This window comes from Melopsittacus undulatus, chromosome 6, assembly GCF_012275295.1.
Source record: "Melopsittacus undulatus isolate bMelUnd1 chromosome 6, bMelUnd1.mat.Z, whole genome shotgun sequence".
In the NCBI taxonomy this organism is placed as follows: domain Eukaryota; kingdom Metazoa; phylum Chordata; class Aves; order Psittaciformes; family Psittaculidae; genus Melopsittacus; species Melopsittacus undulatus.
Genome location: NC_047532.1, coordinates 34481467 through 34499362, shown reverse-complemented (window position 1 = coordinate 34499362; position 17896 = coordinate 34481467). Strand labels below are relative to the sequence as shown.

Genomic DNA, 17896 nt, shown 5'->3' with positions numbered 1-17896 from the left:
CGGCCCCACCGCCGGACACGCTCGAGGGCGGCAGGCAGGCACTTGCTCCCGGCGCTGCCCGGGATCCTCCGGCTTTCGGCGGCAGCTGCCAGGAGCCCTGGGGACCCGGGGGGCGGGACTGGCCCTGTGCACCACCACCTCCTTGCGTGGCCCTGGGCGGGGCTGTGCCACCGGGCGCCGGCCCCTTTAAGGCGGGCGGCGAGCGCTCACCTTGCCTCCTCCCCCCCCGCCCCTCCGACTAGGTACCGGCCCCGAGCCGAGCCCTGATTGGGCGGTCGCTGGGCCCGGTCACGTGGGGGGGGGCGCGCTCCCCACAGCCTCCAGGCCGCCATTTTGGCTGGAAAGTTTGGAATTTCTGAGCAGTGCGAGCGGGAGGCGGCGGGAGTGTCTCAGCCCTACTCTGCCCGGCCCGGTACCGGCCCGGCCTGCCGCACTGTGCCGTCCGACCCGCCGCCACCCGGCTCCCACGGAGGTGCCACGGCAGAGGGAGCTGCGAGCGGAGCGGCTCGGTCACTTTGCCAGCCGGCCGGCGGGAGTGCGGTTGGGTCGGTCGGCGGGTCGGTCAGGCGGGGCGGCCGCCGTGCCCCTCCCGCGCCCGGCCGGCAGGGGGAGCCGCGCCGCCGCCCCCGCCGCGCCGCCCCTGGTCAGGCTCAAAGTTTGTGAGGTGGAGTCCCGGTCGGTGGTGGAGCGCCATGCCTGTTAGGAAGCAAGGTGAGCACTGGGTGCTGAGCGGCTGCCGGAGCCGATGCCTGACAACAGCTGCGCCGGGCGGCGGCGGCGGGACGGGCGAGGAGGGGCGGCCGCTGGTCTGCGGGCGGTGCGAGTCCGCCGAGGGGCATGGTCCCGCCCGCGCTTTTTTAGCTACGAACAAAGAAGCTGCCAGGCTGGGCTGGGGCGGTCCCGACCGCGGGGGCTTGTTGCGTTCTCCGCGAGTGCATGAATCCCCCGTCCTCTTACCTGGTGCGCCGGGGTCAGCCGTGTTTCTGGTCTCCACTTGCAGATACCCAGCGAGCTCTGCGCCTCCTGGAGGAATACCGCTCCAAACTGAGCCAGGCGGAGGACCGGCAGCTGCGAAACTCCATAGAGCGTGTCATCAGTATCTTTCAAAGTAACCTTTTCCAGGCTTTGATAGGTAAAGGCTGACTTCTTTCCGTTTATGCTTAAGCCGATCGTTTCTTGTTTATGCTATCACTTGCAGCATTAAAAAAGAAGTATTTTGCCCTTGTATTAGAAGCCGCGTGCTTTCTGTCGTTGTTTTTGTTTAGCATAGTAACACACGTGCTGTTAACAGAGCAACAGTTCGCTTGTTTCGTATACCGACTTTATTCGAGTTTTTTTTTACTAGCCCAAACTGCTTGAAACTGGTGCAATTTTTTCTTCTGTGACTTTTTAGTGTCGGTTACTTTAGGCTGGTTTTTCACATACCTGTTTGCCTGAAAATTTTCTAAGGAGCATTTTTTTTTGCGAGCCTGTATGTGACAGATTAATTAATGAGTTGAAATGATTTTAATGTGAAGTTGGATTTAGGCAAATCTTACTGATGAAGAAACTCTAGAAACATCATAAAGCGTGTATCTGAAGTGCAAAGTTAACTTGAAGAAGAAACTTTTAATGTCTCAGGGTATACTACGATGATTTATTTTCCCCTCCATATTTAAGTGTAGTGAAAGTGCTATTAATTCTACAGAATTTGTAGTGCTTCATTTAAAATTTTCCCACAAGTCTTGTACTACTTATATGTAGCTTTTAACTTTCTGCATGAACGTCTGGGGGGTGGGGGGACCATAAATACAACTTTCAGAATCCTGACTTTATTTGGAAACTTCTGCAGGGAAGCACTGAGCTGTATTTTCTCCTTGATTTTGATTGTTACTATCTTTATGACAGCTAATGGATGAAAGGGCTTTGTTAGTTTATCTTGGAGTAAAATTTGTAGATTTCTGCATTCTTGTTTTCTAACAAAGTAACCTCTGTCTGAATTGTACCATTAACAAATATTGTAGCTACATTTGTTACTTGGCTTACTGTGTGGTTAGTGTCATACAACTGTGTATCTTATTTCATAGAACCGCAGCCTAGAATCTTAGAATAGTTGGGTTTGGAAAGGACCCTAAGATCATCTAGTTCCATGGACAGGGATGCCTCGCACTAGACCATGTCACCTATGGCTCTGTCTAGCCTGGACTTGAAATATCTTTTTGTGTTGTGATAGAAACATAGGACAGGCAAGACATAAACATGCCTCCCTGCATGAGTGTTTTCTTTTGGAGCATTTATTTATCTTAAGTAGGTTTTCAGAAGATGGTAATCTTGCTGTGTCTTTCTTACAGTGTATGTTTATGAAAGGTATCTGTGAAACTAGGTCAGTTACAGAAATCTTTTACGTAGAGGAGCTTTGTGAATTTCTCTTCAGTACTCAGTTGTTGTTAACCAACTCTGATGAAAAGCTAGAAAATCTTTGTGTGATATATATGAAGAGGATTCACCTATTGGTGATCACAGTGTTGAAGTCTTGTATCAGAAGCTTAATGTACTGCAGTTGAGCTTTATATTTTCACCTGGCAAACTTCAGTGTTGACTACCATTTTTCTTGTTCTGGGTGTGTATATGTGTGGTGTAGTCGATTGCTTTTTTTTTTTTTTTTTTTTTTTTTAATTTTTGCTATTATTTAAAAATACTCCTCTTGAAGATCCATGCAGTAATCAATTTTTCCCCTTCATTGAATAAGGTACCCATCTATTAGCTTTTGATACTCTAACCTTCAAGACATAGTTTCTTCTCATATCCACATACAGATAGTCATTGTTTTACTAGTAGCACTAAACTTGAAACAGCAGGCAGCCTCGTGTCTGTTGGCTTCATTCTGCAAGAGCGTAAAACAAGCATGTGTTGTTTCCTGTGTGGGCTACATGGCCTGTTTTCTGGTCGTGTTAGATGTTGCACATTGCAATCATAAGACCCTAGTTTTTGTGTATGCGCAATGGGTGTCATGCTTTTTGGTAATATTGCATTAACTTTGCATTTACTGTTTTAGTGTTTAATTGTTTGTTACAGAGTGTATGCATATGTTCCCAAACTGCTTTTCTGAGAGGTGGTAACACAGAAGATTAGTACTGCCCAAGCAGTTTATGCTGTCATATTGAGTCTTTCTCCTTTTCATGGAAATACATCAGGGGAATTCTTGTTTATGGAAGGATGCTCCTGGCTATGGTTTTCCATCTTTTTATGTTGTGACTATTGCAAGATGAGGGTAAAGAATTAAGAGACTCTGTGGAAAAGATGCAGTCTGGAGGATGGATGCAGTTACTGGAAAGACCTTGAGCCTGTTCCTGCCTGTTGTCTTTCTGTGAAGATCTGGGAGCAGGCTGAATGAAGTATTTGCTTTTGCTCCAGGATAGATTTACCTTGAATACTGCATTTCATGTTGCTTTGTGGCTGATTAAGTGTGCCTTATAGAGAAGTTGTGATCTGTTCCCAACTTATATATCTGATGCTGTTTTGACAAAGTTTCAGGTTCAACTACCCAGTTATTTCTCCTATAGATACTTCTTCCAGAAAGTGTGCTACTTATAGTTATGGGTTGGTGTGTGTGTTTTCTTATTTTTTTTCTTTTTTATTTTAAATAAAATAATACTGAAGGAGAACTTAATCCATTTATTTTCTGTTTTTTTGTTTGTTTGTGGTTTTTTGTTGTTTTGGTGTTTGTGGGTTTGTTGTTTTTTTTTTTTCCAAGTTACTGTGCTATCTCCAAGACCTGCCTGTACTTGGTAGATGAGAATGTTTGTGAAGGCTGCAGTCAGGATCTGCTGTCAACTTCATGTTATCTTTTGAATATAGTTTTTATCTTGGCAATCAATTGCTGTTCTTTCAAACAATAAATAAACATTACTTTATGCCCAGAAATATATATTTGGGTTTATAATGGGGGAAATGAAATATTCCTGAAAACCACAGATTTCTTTCATTATTTCATATATTTAGGTACACATAAAGTAAATAATGGTTACTTCTCCCTGAATTTGCATGTGGATGCTGAAAAGTAAATGCTATTATTTTATATCGGAGCTGTTTTTTTTTAATCTTGTCCTTTCTTTTTAATTCTATCAATTAAATTTTAGCTCAACAATCTACACATTTGACCTGGTTCTTAAATATGTCATTATGGCCTTAAATGGTTTGAATTGGACCATTAGCCAGTCAGTGTGAACAACCACTGCTCTGAAATTGACATCATAGTTGTGTTGTATCTTAAGTGAAATAACTGTAAGAACTTTATATTAGTAACAAAATTGATAACCAAATGTGGCTCCTTAAAACAGTTTGTGAAAAAGCCCATGGTATTTACCATTGCCATTGCTTCAACCAGCCAAGTGTAATGATGTCTAGGACTTTAATTAAGTGAATACCAAGGGCCCGTAATTAAAATTGGCTTGAGAATAGTGTCAGTTTTAAGTAAATTTCCCATTGCACAGGCTGAGAATTGTATGGTATCTTTTCTAGCTTATCATTTCTTGGTTGTAGTTAAAATAGCTTGTTACTGATACTGTGATAAGAGAGGTGAGTCAGTTATTAAGACACCAAAGTAAGATATCCACATATGGAAGCATGAGATACTTAATTTCACTTTGGTGAAGAATTTTAACATTTGTCTTCAAACAGTGGGGTAATAATTCTGCAGACAAGTTCTGCTTCTACTTTAGACACTTTTACCTTCTTGAGAAGGTACAGGTTCTTGTGAAGGTATAGATATGATGTATTTATCTTTTTGAAAATATAAGAGGAGCATATGTGTGCATAAGTCTAGTCTTTCTGAGGGGAAAAACCAGACTTCTGTTTACACACAATCTTTTTTGTGTACTTCAAGTCTGTTTTTAATGGGTTGAGTGCTCCAGTTGACCATATTAAAAGTCTTCTAAAATTATCATTAGTTGTATCTGGAAACATAAGGTAGTTTACTACTTTAAAAATATTCCTTTTCCGGACAATAAACCTCCATTTACACAGGTATCAGAATAAAGGAATTCTGAAAGAATAATCTCTACATTCCCTGTCAGTGAAGTTGGCTCTGTTACCTTTCTTGTCTTGTCTGTTTTAAGTGGTGGGACAGTTTGCTTTATTGGAGTGCTGCAATGGATGGCTACAGGCTCTTCAGAAAGGATAGGCAAGCAAAGAGAGGCAGTGGGGTTGCATTGTATGTCAGAGTGCATCGTCTGCCTGGAACTTAATATTGTGAGAAAGTTGAATGTTTGTGGGTGAAGGGGGAAGGCCAACCAAGCAGATAACCTGGCTTCCCAGGGAGGTGAAGGAATCGCTGTCCCTGTGTTCAGAAACTGTGTAGATGAGACCCTCAGTGACATGGTTTAGTGGTAGACTTGGCAGTCCTGGGGTGAAGACTGGACTTGATGATCTTAGAGGTCTTTGCCAACCTAGTTGAATCTATGATTTTATTTTTTCCCTATTTTTTATTTTATAGCTATGCATATAGAGGCTTTTTGGTATAAATTGGCAGATTTGACTAGGGAAGCTTGAATGTGTTGAATTTCATATGTGTAAGCAGTCTGATTTATTTCACTTGGAGTCCTTTTGCATAAAGATCTGCCTTGAGAATTGTGCTTACACACTAGCTATTCCTAATGCTAAATATCAGGTGTGTGAATTTTGAAGAAAAAATGCAGTGGTTTCAGTAATCCTGACTGAATCAAAAAATAGCTCCCCCCAGGTAACCATTAAGGTTTTTTTTAACTATAGTTAAAAATATAGTTTGTAATAATGTATTACAAATAAAAGAAATAAAAATAATAGTTTGAATTTGAAGCTTTATGAATCAGACAGAATATTTTAAAAATGCTGTTAAGATGTATTTACACACCAGAAAAAGAGTTTTGGTCTTGAAATTTATGTAAAGTTGATGTTGCATTAAGGTAAATTTATTGTTCAGATTTATCAGCAGTTTGACTGGGCTGAAACATTTAGGAATGTGAAACATACTCTTCAGCTTCCTCAGCGCAGTTCACACTGACTTTCTGAACTGAATTCAGAAAACAACCATAGATCTCAGGCTGGGTCAGGACTCCTCAAAGTTGGTACCCCTCAAAATGGACTGACCATGTTCCTGCTATAGGTGACAAGTGGCCCCATTTCTCTGAGCAGTGTGTGGCATCTCTGTAGATGTTTTTGCTCTTTTAGCTCCCTCTCAATTAGCTGGCGTGGAAATACTTTCTGTGCTTGCTTTCTAAATTGAAATCAAACATGGTTAAAGCAAAAGCTTATCATAACTGTAACCAAAAGTACTTGCTTTTGGTGAAACTTCAGTATCAGCTTTTCTTGCAGTGATACAGTCAGTTAATAGAGCATATGGCACGATGACACAGCTTGTCAAATCGGCCTAGGCCTTGTAGAGAATTTTAGTTATGGGTATGTGTTATTGTGTAAGACTGCTCTTCAGTTAATGCAGTGAAGACTACTGGGTGAACTGCTTCCCATTTCTAAGTGTCACTGTGGCCCCACTACAAGTTCCTTCAGACTCAGTTGAAGAATATTTACATTAAGAATCCAAAAATTCCTGGTATCATTGGGCTTTTTTTTTTTTTTTTCATTAAAGGTTAGAGAGAGTTGCATCTCCTGTTATACTGGATACTACTGAAACTATTGCAGATGCTGGACAGTGTATTTTCGCTTTGAAATCCTACCCTTACTGCATTTTTGTGAATTTTTCTCCAGACTGCATCTTCTGTAATACAACATCTTTGCTCATTTGAGACTGACACATCCATAGAATATAATTCTTGAAACTTTGAGGTACTTTTGCGTTTCAGACAAGTTCCCTAATGATATACTATGGTTATACTTACTGTGGTCTCCTGAAACTTTTGCAAAGGTGGGTCAGTTTCAGAGAGACTTGACCTAGAGTTGAATTGTCAAAGTTAGTTGAGTACTTTGTGTATTTTTCTTTGTCCAGATGGAGGGAGGATAAAATGTTCTGGTTAGTGTCCAGATAATTGGAGTGTTAACTCAGTCTTTGTTAGCATGCTTCTGTTGTGTAGTTTGTCACTGCTTCAAAATGTCACAGTTTTTGGAAGAACTTTTTTCACTTTCAAGGTACCTAATAATGAGTCAGTCTTATTGCTCCTCCTGTTTAAAGAACTACCTATTGTTTTGTATGCAGGTGGTGCAGTTCAATAGTGTGGAGAGTTTTGGGGTTGTTGTGTACTTGCTTTTTAAAGTGTTCTTCATGCTGTACTACATCTGTGTGTGACAGTGCAAGTGTACCGAATTTTTGGGATTAGGTGCTGCTTCTTGTAGCCTAAAATAGCAAGTAAGACCAGTGTAAGTTGAGTAGCTACTGGTACGCAGATAAATAGTATTGTGGCAAAAGATTATCCTTGTGGTCATTATCCTGACTGTGTACCCAGTGTTGAATAGCTGCATTGTAGAATTTATCAGTTGCAGTATTCTCTTCACAGAGTCACCATTAAAAAGGACTACTGACAAGAAAACTTTGTCAATAAATTTGCTGTTCATCCAGGGGCTGAAAAGAAAGTTGAAATTGGAATAATTGGTATTGTTTCCAGGTTCTGGGGAAAGTTTATCTATCCTGTTCTTGCTTCACTTTATTTCCTATGTTCTTTTACCTGTGTTTTTCCTAGTTGTGATGCCTGTCTTCTCCCATGTGGGGTATTTGACTTTTCTCCTAATTTCCTTCAACATTTACTTCAGTACCTGGGTAAAGTATAGAGGAAGGGGGGAAAGCATGAGACAGGGTATTTGGCCTTAATCTTAGGTCTGCTTCCATGGTGACACCAGCAGTAAGGGCAGAACACCTTGTTTAGTTCTGCAGCTGAAATGCCATGTACCTCCTGTGCATCTGATGCCTGTATTTTGCAGGATGGTGCTTGTCTTCATGCAGGTGGTGTGAATCTTCAGAGAAACTGAACTCTAGCAGCTGACTAGTCTCCTTACACAGATGGCTTCCCGAGTTATAACTAGGCCAAATTTGCAAGGGTGTTAAAAGACCACAAAAGGTGTAGGGCTGGCACTAGAATAACCTCCTTAGCTTCATGTTCCTTCTTCAAATTAGGGGCAGCTCTAGAGCTCTTTGGTAAAGCTTTTATAGGAATCTTGTTGTGTGTAAGTATCTTCCCAGCCAAGTTCTCATAAAAGCTGAGTTATTTTGGCTTGAAATTAAAAGGCTGGCCTAAGACAGAGGTGCAGTAAGAAACTGTGTGGAGAAACTGTGTCAGCATTGCAAATTTAAGTCCCGTTTTCAGAAACATGGTTAGAATTGAGGTGCAGGAAATGTGCAAGTGTTGCCACTAGGGGAGATACTGGATGTTATCACTAGTGGAGATGTGGTGCTACCCATCCTTATGTTGCTAACAATGTCAGATAATTACCTTGGAGCCTCTGAGCTTGTTGTTGGTAGAGGAGACAGCACAAGCATTAGTTTCTTCTAAGCAGAGCTTAGAAGCAGCATGCAGTACCTGTGTGAAAGCTCTACTTTAAATGTTGAATGAACTCATCCCAAAAATAGTTTTTGTTTTTGTTATGTCCTGTATTGACACTATTTAGGGCATGTCCTACAAATAAGACTTAACAGTAAAATTTCACTTGTTCCTGACAGGTTTTTTTGATCCAACTAAATGCAATAGTAAATACAACCTTTGAAGAAAAATAGTGTGTTATTCTATTGGCTAATATGCAACTGGGGTTGAGGTATTTGTAGGGAGTGAGATAGCTGGGAGTTCATTTGTAGTTTCAGTGAGTTTTTTTTGTTATTTTGTTTTTAGGTTTAGGTTGATGACTGAGCATGAGGTGGCATTAAACTGAAAAGAGTTTGGAAGAGCAGAAGATTATTATGTCAGTTTTTTGCCTGTGTGATGCCAACTTAGATTTATTTATTTAGTTAGTTAGCTAGTTAGTTCCCTACCTTAGTTCTGAATATAAAGAAGACCCTGTAGGTTTCTGGAGGAAAACTGGAAAGAGGCTATGTGCAGATATGGCAAGATTATTAGTAAGCAATGAGGAAAATAGGAGCAGACAGTTTGGAAAGCATAAGTGGACAAACTGGCGAGGAGCTGAACATGTCTGACTGCAAAAAAACAGCTATAGAAATAAAACCAAACAACTAGATTTGAGGTTAGATGAGGGCAGTTTCAGTTGAGTGCAAATTAAGGAGCATTTGTGTTAGAAGTGGAAAATAGCATCTCCTGGAATTTGGGTTTAACGAAGTGTATGCTGAAGGGAGGTTCAAAGTGTGGGACACAAGTTGCTGAAAAAAGTGGAAGGGCTGAGGATGAGTAGTTGGATGCTGTAGCTTGTAGCAAAGGGTCTCATAGAATAGAACTTGTGTGGTGAGAAAGCTGCACTGCAACTTGTAACTTTTACTTGTAAGAAGTCTTTATTGTACAGAGCAGTAGCCTGTTGTTTAAGGTTTTTATCTTCTTTAAAAACAAAACCCCAAACCAAAATAAGACAACAAACCTTGAAAGGGGCTTTGCATGGGTTGTGATGAGGTTGGTTTTCACTTTTCATAGTACGAATACAAACATCTTTTTTGTCCAGACACACAAACCATGACACAAGGCAAATGATGAATACACAAAGAGAATACTTAGTTGACTCTGGTCATTGTTTGGTAAATAGATATGAAGCTTTTCTTTGTGTTTGTATTTTTTTGTTCATCATTAATCATATACTTTAAATTTTGGTTTACTAGTGTTAAACAGATATGGAGAAGAAATTTTTCTTAATATCTAATCTAAACCTCCCTTGGCACAACTTGAGGCAATTTCCTTGTCCTGTCACTTGTTATGTGGGAGTCTGACGCCCTTTGCTACAACCTCCTTCCACAAGATATGTAGTAAATTCCCATGAAATTTTAGTGATTCCTTCTATACCATAATATTAAAAGTCCAAGATCAGCTACCTAAATAATAGTATCACATAAAAAAATGCAATGCGTTGCTTAATAACTGTTAGAAAGCCAGAGCATACTAAAATACTGGCAGGGAAGAACAGGGAATGGAAGACTGAGTGGTACAGGGAGTGCTTCCCTTGGCATTGTATGGGATTTATTGTTTCTTCTCACTGTTATGTTTTCTGAAGGTTATTTTTGACTGTTGATATGCTCTGTGCTTTGTTCTTCAGTACTTTGCAGTTCCATATTACAATTGGATTTCTTGCATATATAATCTGTTTTACATAGCTGGATGCTTGTTCTTTATTCTGTTATCCCTTAAACTGTTCTTGCCAAGGTTGATCTCCTTTGACCAGTAATTAGTGGTTGGTGAGTTGCTTTTAACCTTGAGGTCTCCAATATCAACCTGTGCCTTTATTTTCAAGGCCTCTGCTGTCATTTTGTGCTTGAGCTCCTCTATGCAGCTTTTTGTTCTGGGGTCATAGGTAACTCATTCTCTACAGAATAACTACTTGTTATGATGCCTATTAGCTACAGAAGTACATGCATACTCTTATGTATAATCTGTGTGTGTGTGTACCTTACTATAGCTTTTTACTTAGCTTCGGACAATTGAGTGACATAAACCCTACTGGTTTTACATACAAGTATATATGGAATATAGAGAACATTTATATGTAAATTTATATACTTAAATATTTAAGTATTATTTACTAATGTGTAAATTGTGTTTATTTTATATATAAATATTTATTAAAATAGGTGTTAAATCACACAGTCATCTGAAGCTAAGTGAAAGCTATTCAGATTAGATAAGTCATCTGGTCTTTAGGTAATTGCTGTTAAATTTGCACAAGCTAAAACAAAGCTCCAGATAGGCCAAGACAAGTCCATATGCCTGGTTATTAGCTTAGCATGGGGCTCATGGTCTGTTATAAGCAATGCCAACACCTTGTTTACAGGGTTACAACATTCTCTTAAGAAAATGCAATTATAGGTATCTGATACTTGACTTGCAAAGTTACTGTTATCAAAAGATTCCTGCATAAGTGAATGCAGAGAAGAATTCTGCTCAGCTTTATTTTACTGGCTGACTATCCTAAGTTACATATTCCTTTCTATAGGAAAAGTGCATGTAGAGAGCTTGTCTTGACAGTGAGTTTTTTAGAACATGCTGATGTTAAGTTGCCCTTGATTACAAGTGCACTTTATGAATATATAGCAAAAAGTATCAGACACTCTGCATACCAGTAGAAATGGCAAGCAGAGGCCTTGTGTCTGATTACTAAGGAGCAGGGAAGAAATCTATCTGAAGGAATGGTGTCATGTTGCAGTTGGAATCCTTGTCCTCAGAGGCAGATCCTCTAGACAGAATTGTTGTAGGCTCTTGAAGTGCCATCAAATACACTTAATTTACAAGATGTTGTAAGAATATTTTGCTTCTGCAGTTCTGCTGCTCTTTCAATTACTGTGTTGTGGCTTTAATGAACCTGGAACTCCCTTGTGAAGTCGATCTGGGTTTGAAATTATATTGGGTAGGTAACTTTCTTGTTTGTTTTAATAGTGAGCAGTTTTAGCTTCTAGTGTATCACAATACTGGTGAATGAACCTATTCAAAGAACAAAACTAAGATGAGTGGAGAATATGAGGTGAGAGGGACCAGCAAACTGCTTTCAATTGGTCAGCTTCTACTGTAAGGAGTACTGAAAAAAATACCGTGTTTGTCACCACTGCTTAGCTTTTCGCACTACTAATAAGTTAAGAAGAGAAGTTTCCTGTTTCGTAAGAGTCCTCCTTTTCAAAACTGATGGTCTATCACTTGCTTTGTATAGACTTTTATTCTTGTTGTCATTCCACGTACTGCTGATTTGGTCACTTAATGTAGTTTAATTGTAAGCTGGTATGATTCCAGGATGATTTTCGATGTTGCCTATCATAAATCACTTTTTGTCAATTTGTCTTTCCTGAAACTTTTCCCCTATTTTTTTTCAGTGTCAGTCAGCTGTTCTAGTGTTTCCCCTCTAGTTAGAAATGTTCCCCATCTGTGTTTTCCTTTACTCTTGTGTGATGTCTGATTTGAATTATTTTTCTGTAACTTAGTTTGAGATGTAATACGTCTTGGAATTAATGTGGGAGGAAGGGGCTGGAACATTAAAAAAAAACAACAACAAAAAGCACATCTAGCTTTAAGAGCGAATCTAACCACAAGTACAAAAAAAAACCAAACCAAAATAACCCCAACAAAAAACCTTAGTATTTTACTACCTGCTACTTGTAAGAATTAGGAAAATATTAGAACTTTTCATATGCTAATAATGCATCCACTGATTGATATGACTCGAGTAGATATTTAAGTGTGCTCATGTGATTAAATATTTCTGTGAGCTGATACATAGCAGTAGACCAGAAGAAGAAATAATTTAGGTTGAATAAGGTATGGCCTGAATTTCTGTCTTTAAAAAAATCTAAGTGTCTAGTACTCATTCTCTGTGGGCCTAATGCACAGGTTGCATAGTCTGCTTGCCTACCTACCTAAGTACTTAATGCTTGCATTCTGAATAGCAAAAATGTAAATAAATGTTAAAAAAGAAAAGTACATATTATTATATAGACACCAAGTTCCTAGAAACTTAAGGGATTTTGGAGCAAGTTCAGGATAAACAGAAACTAATCCCCATAATAAGTAGTAAATATATTTCTGACATCTTTCAGTAATAAGCCTATTGTGGTGTTTGTCATAGAGAAGTGGAGAAGATGTTTGGGAAATAATGTGCTTTTTGAAACCAGTCATTTTACAGTATGAATAAATGGCTACCTCCCCTGGCAGGGACTTAAAAGAACAGTAGCAGAATTGAGAATCAGTGCCCTAGATTTCTGTTGCAAAACAGTTGCACAAATAGCCCCTTCCCATAAATAATGTAGTGATCTTCCTGGCTTGGTTGTTGGTGATTGCAGCTATAGAATCAACTTAAACCACTGCATGTTTTAATATACAAAGTACTCTTATCGGGGGGAGAGGAGGGAGAAGTACCTTAGTGTGCTTGATTGATGTATTACTGTTAATGCAGCTACAAGACAAATTTGCAACTGAGGGAGCTAATGTGAAAGATGGTTTTAAAGGCAATTTGTATCTCTTAGGCTGCTTTGCTCCTGTATATCTAGGTCACTTAACATCTTCAGCAACCCACACTGCTACTTCTTCCAATCAGCAGTGCTAAGGGCAAGTATAACTTTAAAAATTAATGTAAGCAGTTGATAGGAATTTGACTCTTGCTCAGATAAAAGATACAAATGGAATTTGAGAATTGCAGTTTTCTGGACTAGTAGAGAGCAGGGGTGCAGTGTGTGTGTATATTTATATATGTGTATATATATATCTAAGACTGGACCACCAGCAACAGTAAGGCTTCTTTTGTGTGCATTGTCTATCTTTTGTAGTGCAGGTCTATAAAAGAGTTATTTGCTGTGTCTCTGCTGTGAAAATTACAAGATTCTGGAGTTCAGTGTCCTTATTTATGCCTGGGTCCTATTTACTTCTTGGGCCAACTGTATCTATATATTTGTCTTCTGTGAAGTTGGTGTAATTTCCAGCTCCTCTTTAGCAGATTTATACCTCACAGAAGAGATTAAAATCTTAACAAGACAACTTCTTCTTTGTCTGCCCTTTCCTTAGCCTGTAACTTTTCAGATGTCTTAATTTTATCTTTTTTAATTTGAGCATTGATGGATGTGTTTATAGTTGTGGTAGCAAATTTCATCTTATACTTCATAGAAATACCTTTGATGCTTCTTTAGATTGTGTTATTTTTATTGGTGTTTCATGTAGTAGATAGGATGTCAATAAAAAACCCTAATGCAGCTAGATATTCTGCTGAAGTTTCCAGTTGAGTCTTCAGAAAAAAAGAAAAAAAAAGAAAAAAAGTGTTTATTAATTCATAAGTATGACTTGTAATTCGTACTGTTAAAAGTTTCATCCAAGTTGTGTTGCTTAGACTGAGAAAGCAGATGATGATATGTCCTGATCAATCTTCTTTTTCCTGATTTCTTGCAGCTTCTCTGTTGCTGATGTCATCAGTATATGTATATAAAATGATCACTTTTATTTCTGTGGTCATTTAATTAAAACATGTACTGAAAAAAAGACCTTCTTATACTGCCCTCGAACAATAGATTTCAAATAACCAAAAGCTACATTAACTGAAATTACACATACCATAACTTGAAGTATAGACAACCCATCCCTACCAGTGTTCTACTGCAGTTACTCCGTATGCTTCTGCTGTTCCTTCTGCAGATCATGCTATTGGGGTTGGTAGTGGAAGCCCAAAGTAAGTGGGGACATATTAGTTCTGAGATACGGGGCATAGAGAGAGAGTTGTATATCCTTTAAGGAAGTTCAAATGATTTTGGTGATAAACCTTCATCTATAATAGGTAAAGTATTATGTATCTAATTTGTTTTGCAGGGGGAAGATACTGTTAAAATCAGAATGTTACAGTAACTATAAAGCCTAACCTTTTTTTTTTTGGACATCTTTAGATATTCAAGAATTTTATGAAGTGACCTTATTGGACAATCCAAAATGTATTGATCACTCTCAGCCATCTGAACCAATACAGCCTGTGAATACCTGGGACTTCTCCAGCCTTCCAAGCACAACAGTAACATCAGAAACACTGCCGAGCAGCCTTAGCCCAAGTGTAGAGGTATGATAAAGAAATATTTGGTTTATTTTTCTTGTGACTATTAGCTCAACATTGTTCTCTACACTTCCTTCATTTTATAAAATATTTATTTCCATAGAAAACTTGAATTATTAAGATCGATAGTAATAGGGGATTTAATGATTGGAATGTTTAATAACAGATGTGTGTATTTTGCTTAGTCAAAAATTTATAAACTTGGTTGTCAAATGTACCTTAAAGTGACTATTAAATTGGATTTATGCTCTGAATTTGGAACTTTGATGACAGGCCTAATTAGTATGCTTATGCTCATCGATACTGACAACTCTTCAGTCATTATTTCATTAGCAGTTTGGGAAATCTGAAGTTAAATCTTTCTGATAGTAAACTTCTTAGTCTCTTCGTAAGAAATTCTCTGCTACTTAAGCAGCTGTGTTCTGTAAGAAAATATAAAAATACTTTTATGTATATTTTTAACATGAATCCAGCTGTTATTAGAGAGTGGTGAAAAAACTGAGCAGGGAAATGCATGTTGATGAGTACTAAGTTGAAATCTCCCTGCTCAAGTTAGTTACACCACTGCTTAAGTTTTTATTATTTGTCCCCAAAGGGGTGAACTTTCTTTCAAGTGTGCCCTCAGTCCTGAGCATTGGAAAAAGTGTGTGTTTCTCAGTCATAAATGAAAGTAGTGTGCTGTGATGACCCATTTTCATGAAATGGCAGTAGATCTCAGGAAGAGCACTGGGGAAGACCAGCCAAAGGATTAGTGCTGCAGCCTGCAGGGAAGTGGGATCTTGTAATACCCAGCCATGTGAGGTAGTTAGGATGCTTTATTGAGTGACCTCTGTTAGATGCTGTTTGGACTGTGTAAGAAAGTTCACTTAGCTGCAGGACATAAGCAGGTGTGTGATATACTAGTGAGTTTGTGCAGGTAAAAACAAAACAGTGCTTATGTGTATTCTAGTTTTTTTACCTTTGTCATACTGAAGCTAATATAAAATGCATCAGAAATGCCTTAAAGGAAACTGTAGAGGAAATCGAAGAGTCATGGTGTGTTCTGTCAAAGTAGAAAATGAGCAGATAAAAGATAAACCTAGCTAGGGACAAGTTGTATATTGCCAAGAACAGTCCCTAAAATCTCTTTACATGATGAAAATGAGCAGGTAGGTATACTGTATTTTTCAGGTTTGTAAGCAATTGAACACTGAGACATTAAAAGTTTAGTTGAACTTACGGTGTAGGAATGGTTTTTTTTCCTTTGTTTTTTGTGAATCTTGATTATACACTGGATAACTTAAATGATATTTCTTTTTGGAAACTTGCATTAGAAATCGCATAGAAAAGGCCACTGTCATCATAGTCACTTTAATGAAAATTCTCTCTAAGAATTGTCATCCTTGGAGAAAGTGGAATAATGCTAAGGTATAGGAGAAATAGTAGGGAAAACACCATTGTGCAATTTCTGTGATTCTGTTTATTGTATGACCTGAACTAAATCTTAGGCTTAGAGCTGTAGAACAGCTATGGTGGATACGGTGTAAATGGAGTCTCTTATAAGCCAGGAGCAATATGAACTGTAGACAGTAGGGTAGGCAAGGATAGGCAAAGTTTATTTTGTCTTCTGAGGTGTCTTGAAATAAGCTGGTTCTAATGCATTTTATGTTTTCATGTGCGAAGACCTTAATAAGGCAATTGAAGAGTCATTACAGTTGCCCTTTTGAAGTTTCAGAAAATTGCAGATGGGTAAAAACTCTTTTAAAAATGGCATATTTTTATGCAAGGCAGGAAAGGAGGATCCAGATTTAACAATTACTAGGAAGGATTCTACAGTCTTTTTGTAGCTCCTTGAAAGTGATAAAAATACTAAAGAATAGCCATCATAGATGTTAACAGTTTTGTCAAAAAGCTTCTTTCTAAAGTGCTGATGGTTCTTGTGGTAGGAAGAAGTAGTACATGGGATAAATTCTGACATTAGTTAACTTTTGGCATGGTTTAACTGGCTATCTTTTGAGATAATAGTTTCTAAAAAGGTGCATCCTACTTCGAGTGGTTAGTGAAAATATTCTGATTAAATTATAAATTAAACCATGGGAGAAGAATGGTGTGTTGCTGCTTCAGAAGCTAAGACTAGAATGAAGCGTTGAGCTCCTGAAGTAATTAATGGGAAGGCTCTAGTTCAGCAGGACGAAGTACAGTGTTGGGTTTACATTGCACTTCGGTTGTATTAAAGTAGCACCTGTAGGAGGTGAAGAGTTAATAAATTGTTTCTTGGGAAAGATCTGGGTCACTTGAATCTCAAGGTGAGTCAACCATGTCATGTTAATACATGAAAAGAAACACCTTACTGACATCAGTGTGGTTCAGAACTGTTCTATTTGGTCTGCATAAGGACTTGCTGGAAATGCTGTCAAATTTAAGGTCCTGTGGTGCAAAAAATACTTGAAAGAATTTGAATGCTTCAAAGAGATTTACAAAGAAGATCTAAAGCTTAAAAAGAAGAGTGATGGAAAGATCTGATGCTGTTTAAAAGAATTAATTGAACACTTATTTGGGAAAATGAATATTTCTGTATTTGTAGGCAAATGTAAAAAAAAAAGGAAGATTACATCTTGTACAGGCGCAAAATGGTAGAGGCTTTGCAAAAATGTTTTAAATGTTTTCTTAAGCACCAGAAGAGCTATACATGGGCAGTTTCCAGTACTGAAGGTCTTCAGAAACAGTATAGCTGTCTTAAATGTTACTTCTTATTTCCTTTTTTAACTCTAATACACCCTGGAACAGTGTAATGGACTTATATTCCTATCAAACCATTTTGTTTCTCTGAAGCATGCTTTTAATTCCAGCAGCTAGGATTGTGAAGCAGGTATCACCTACTATGAGATTTGTGTTATGCTGTTCCAACTGTAGCACATTCTGTGCTTCCCCTGCAGGAGAGACCTGTTGAAATCTGGAGTGCAGAACAGTGCATCCTGTTAAATCCAGCCTTTGTGATTATTTTTCTCCTGACCCCCCCTCCAGAAACTGGAAAACTAATCCTATAAAAGTTTGCTGATTTTGACTGAGATGCCCACAGCAAGAAAGACTAACTTGTCAGGTACAGAGTAGTGGTATCCCTTTATCTTTCTAAATTTTACATAAAGATGCGTATGAAGGTGTGACTTAATCATGAAAGTGCATCTTTAGTTTGTATTCCTGGCAATCTATTAGCAATTGAGAATAAAAGTGCTTGTCCATGACACTGCAGCAATGACAACAGGCACATAATCATGTTAAGATGACTGATGCGTTGAAAGGA

General features: G+C 38.6%; 1 protein-coding gene across 3 annotated transcripts in view; it reads left to right on the top strand.

Moving 5' to 3' along the window:
- The first annotated feature begins 319 nt into the window (after positions 1 to 319).
- Positions 320 to 17896, top strand: part of DLG1 (discs large MAGUK scaffold protein 1) — a 173757-nt gene continuing 156180 nt past the window's right edge. For 2 of the 3 annotated variants that reach the window (XM_005147012.3, XM_005147010.3), the window contains exons 1-3: positions 321 to 711; positions 1001 to 1132; positions 14456 to 14622. In XM_005147012.3, coding sequence (XP_005147069.1) covers positions 693 to 711; positions 1001 to 1132; positions 14456 to 14622 — 318 coding nt within the window. In that variant the 5' untranslated portion in view covers positions 321 to 692. Of the gene's footprint in view, positions 712 to 1000; positions 1133 to 14455; positions 14623 to 17896 lie in introns of all 3 variants that reach the window. The other variant, XM_031047205.2, reaches the window with a different exon arrangement.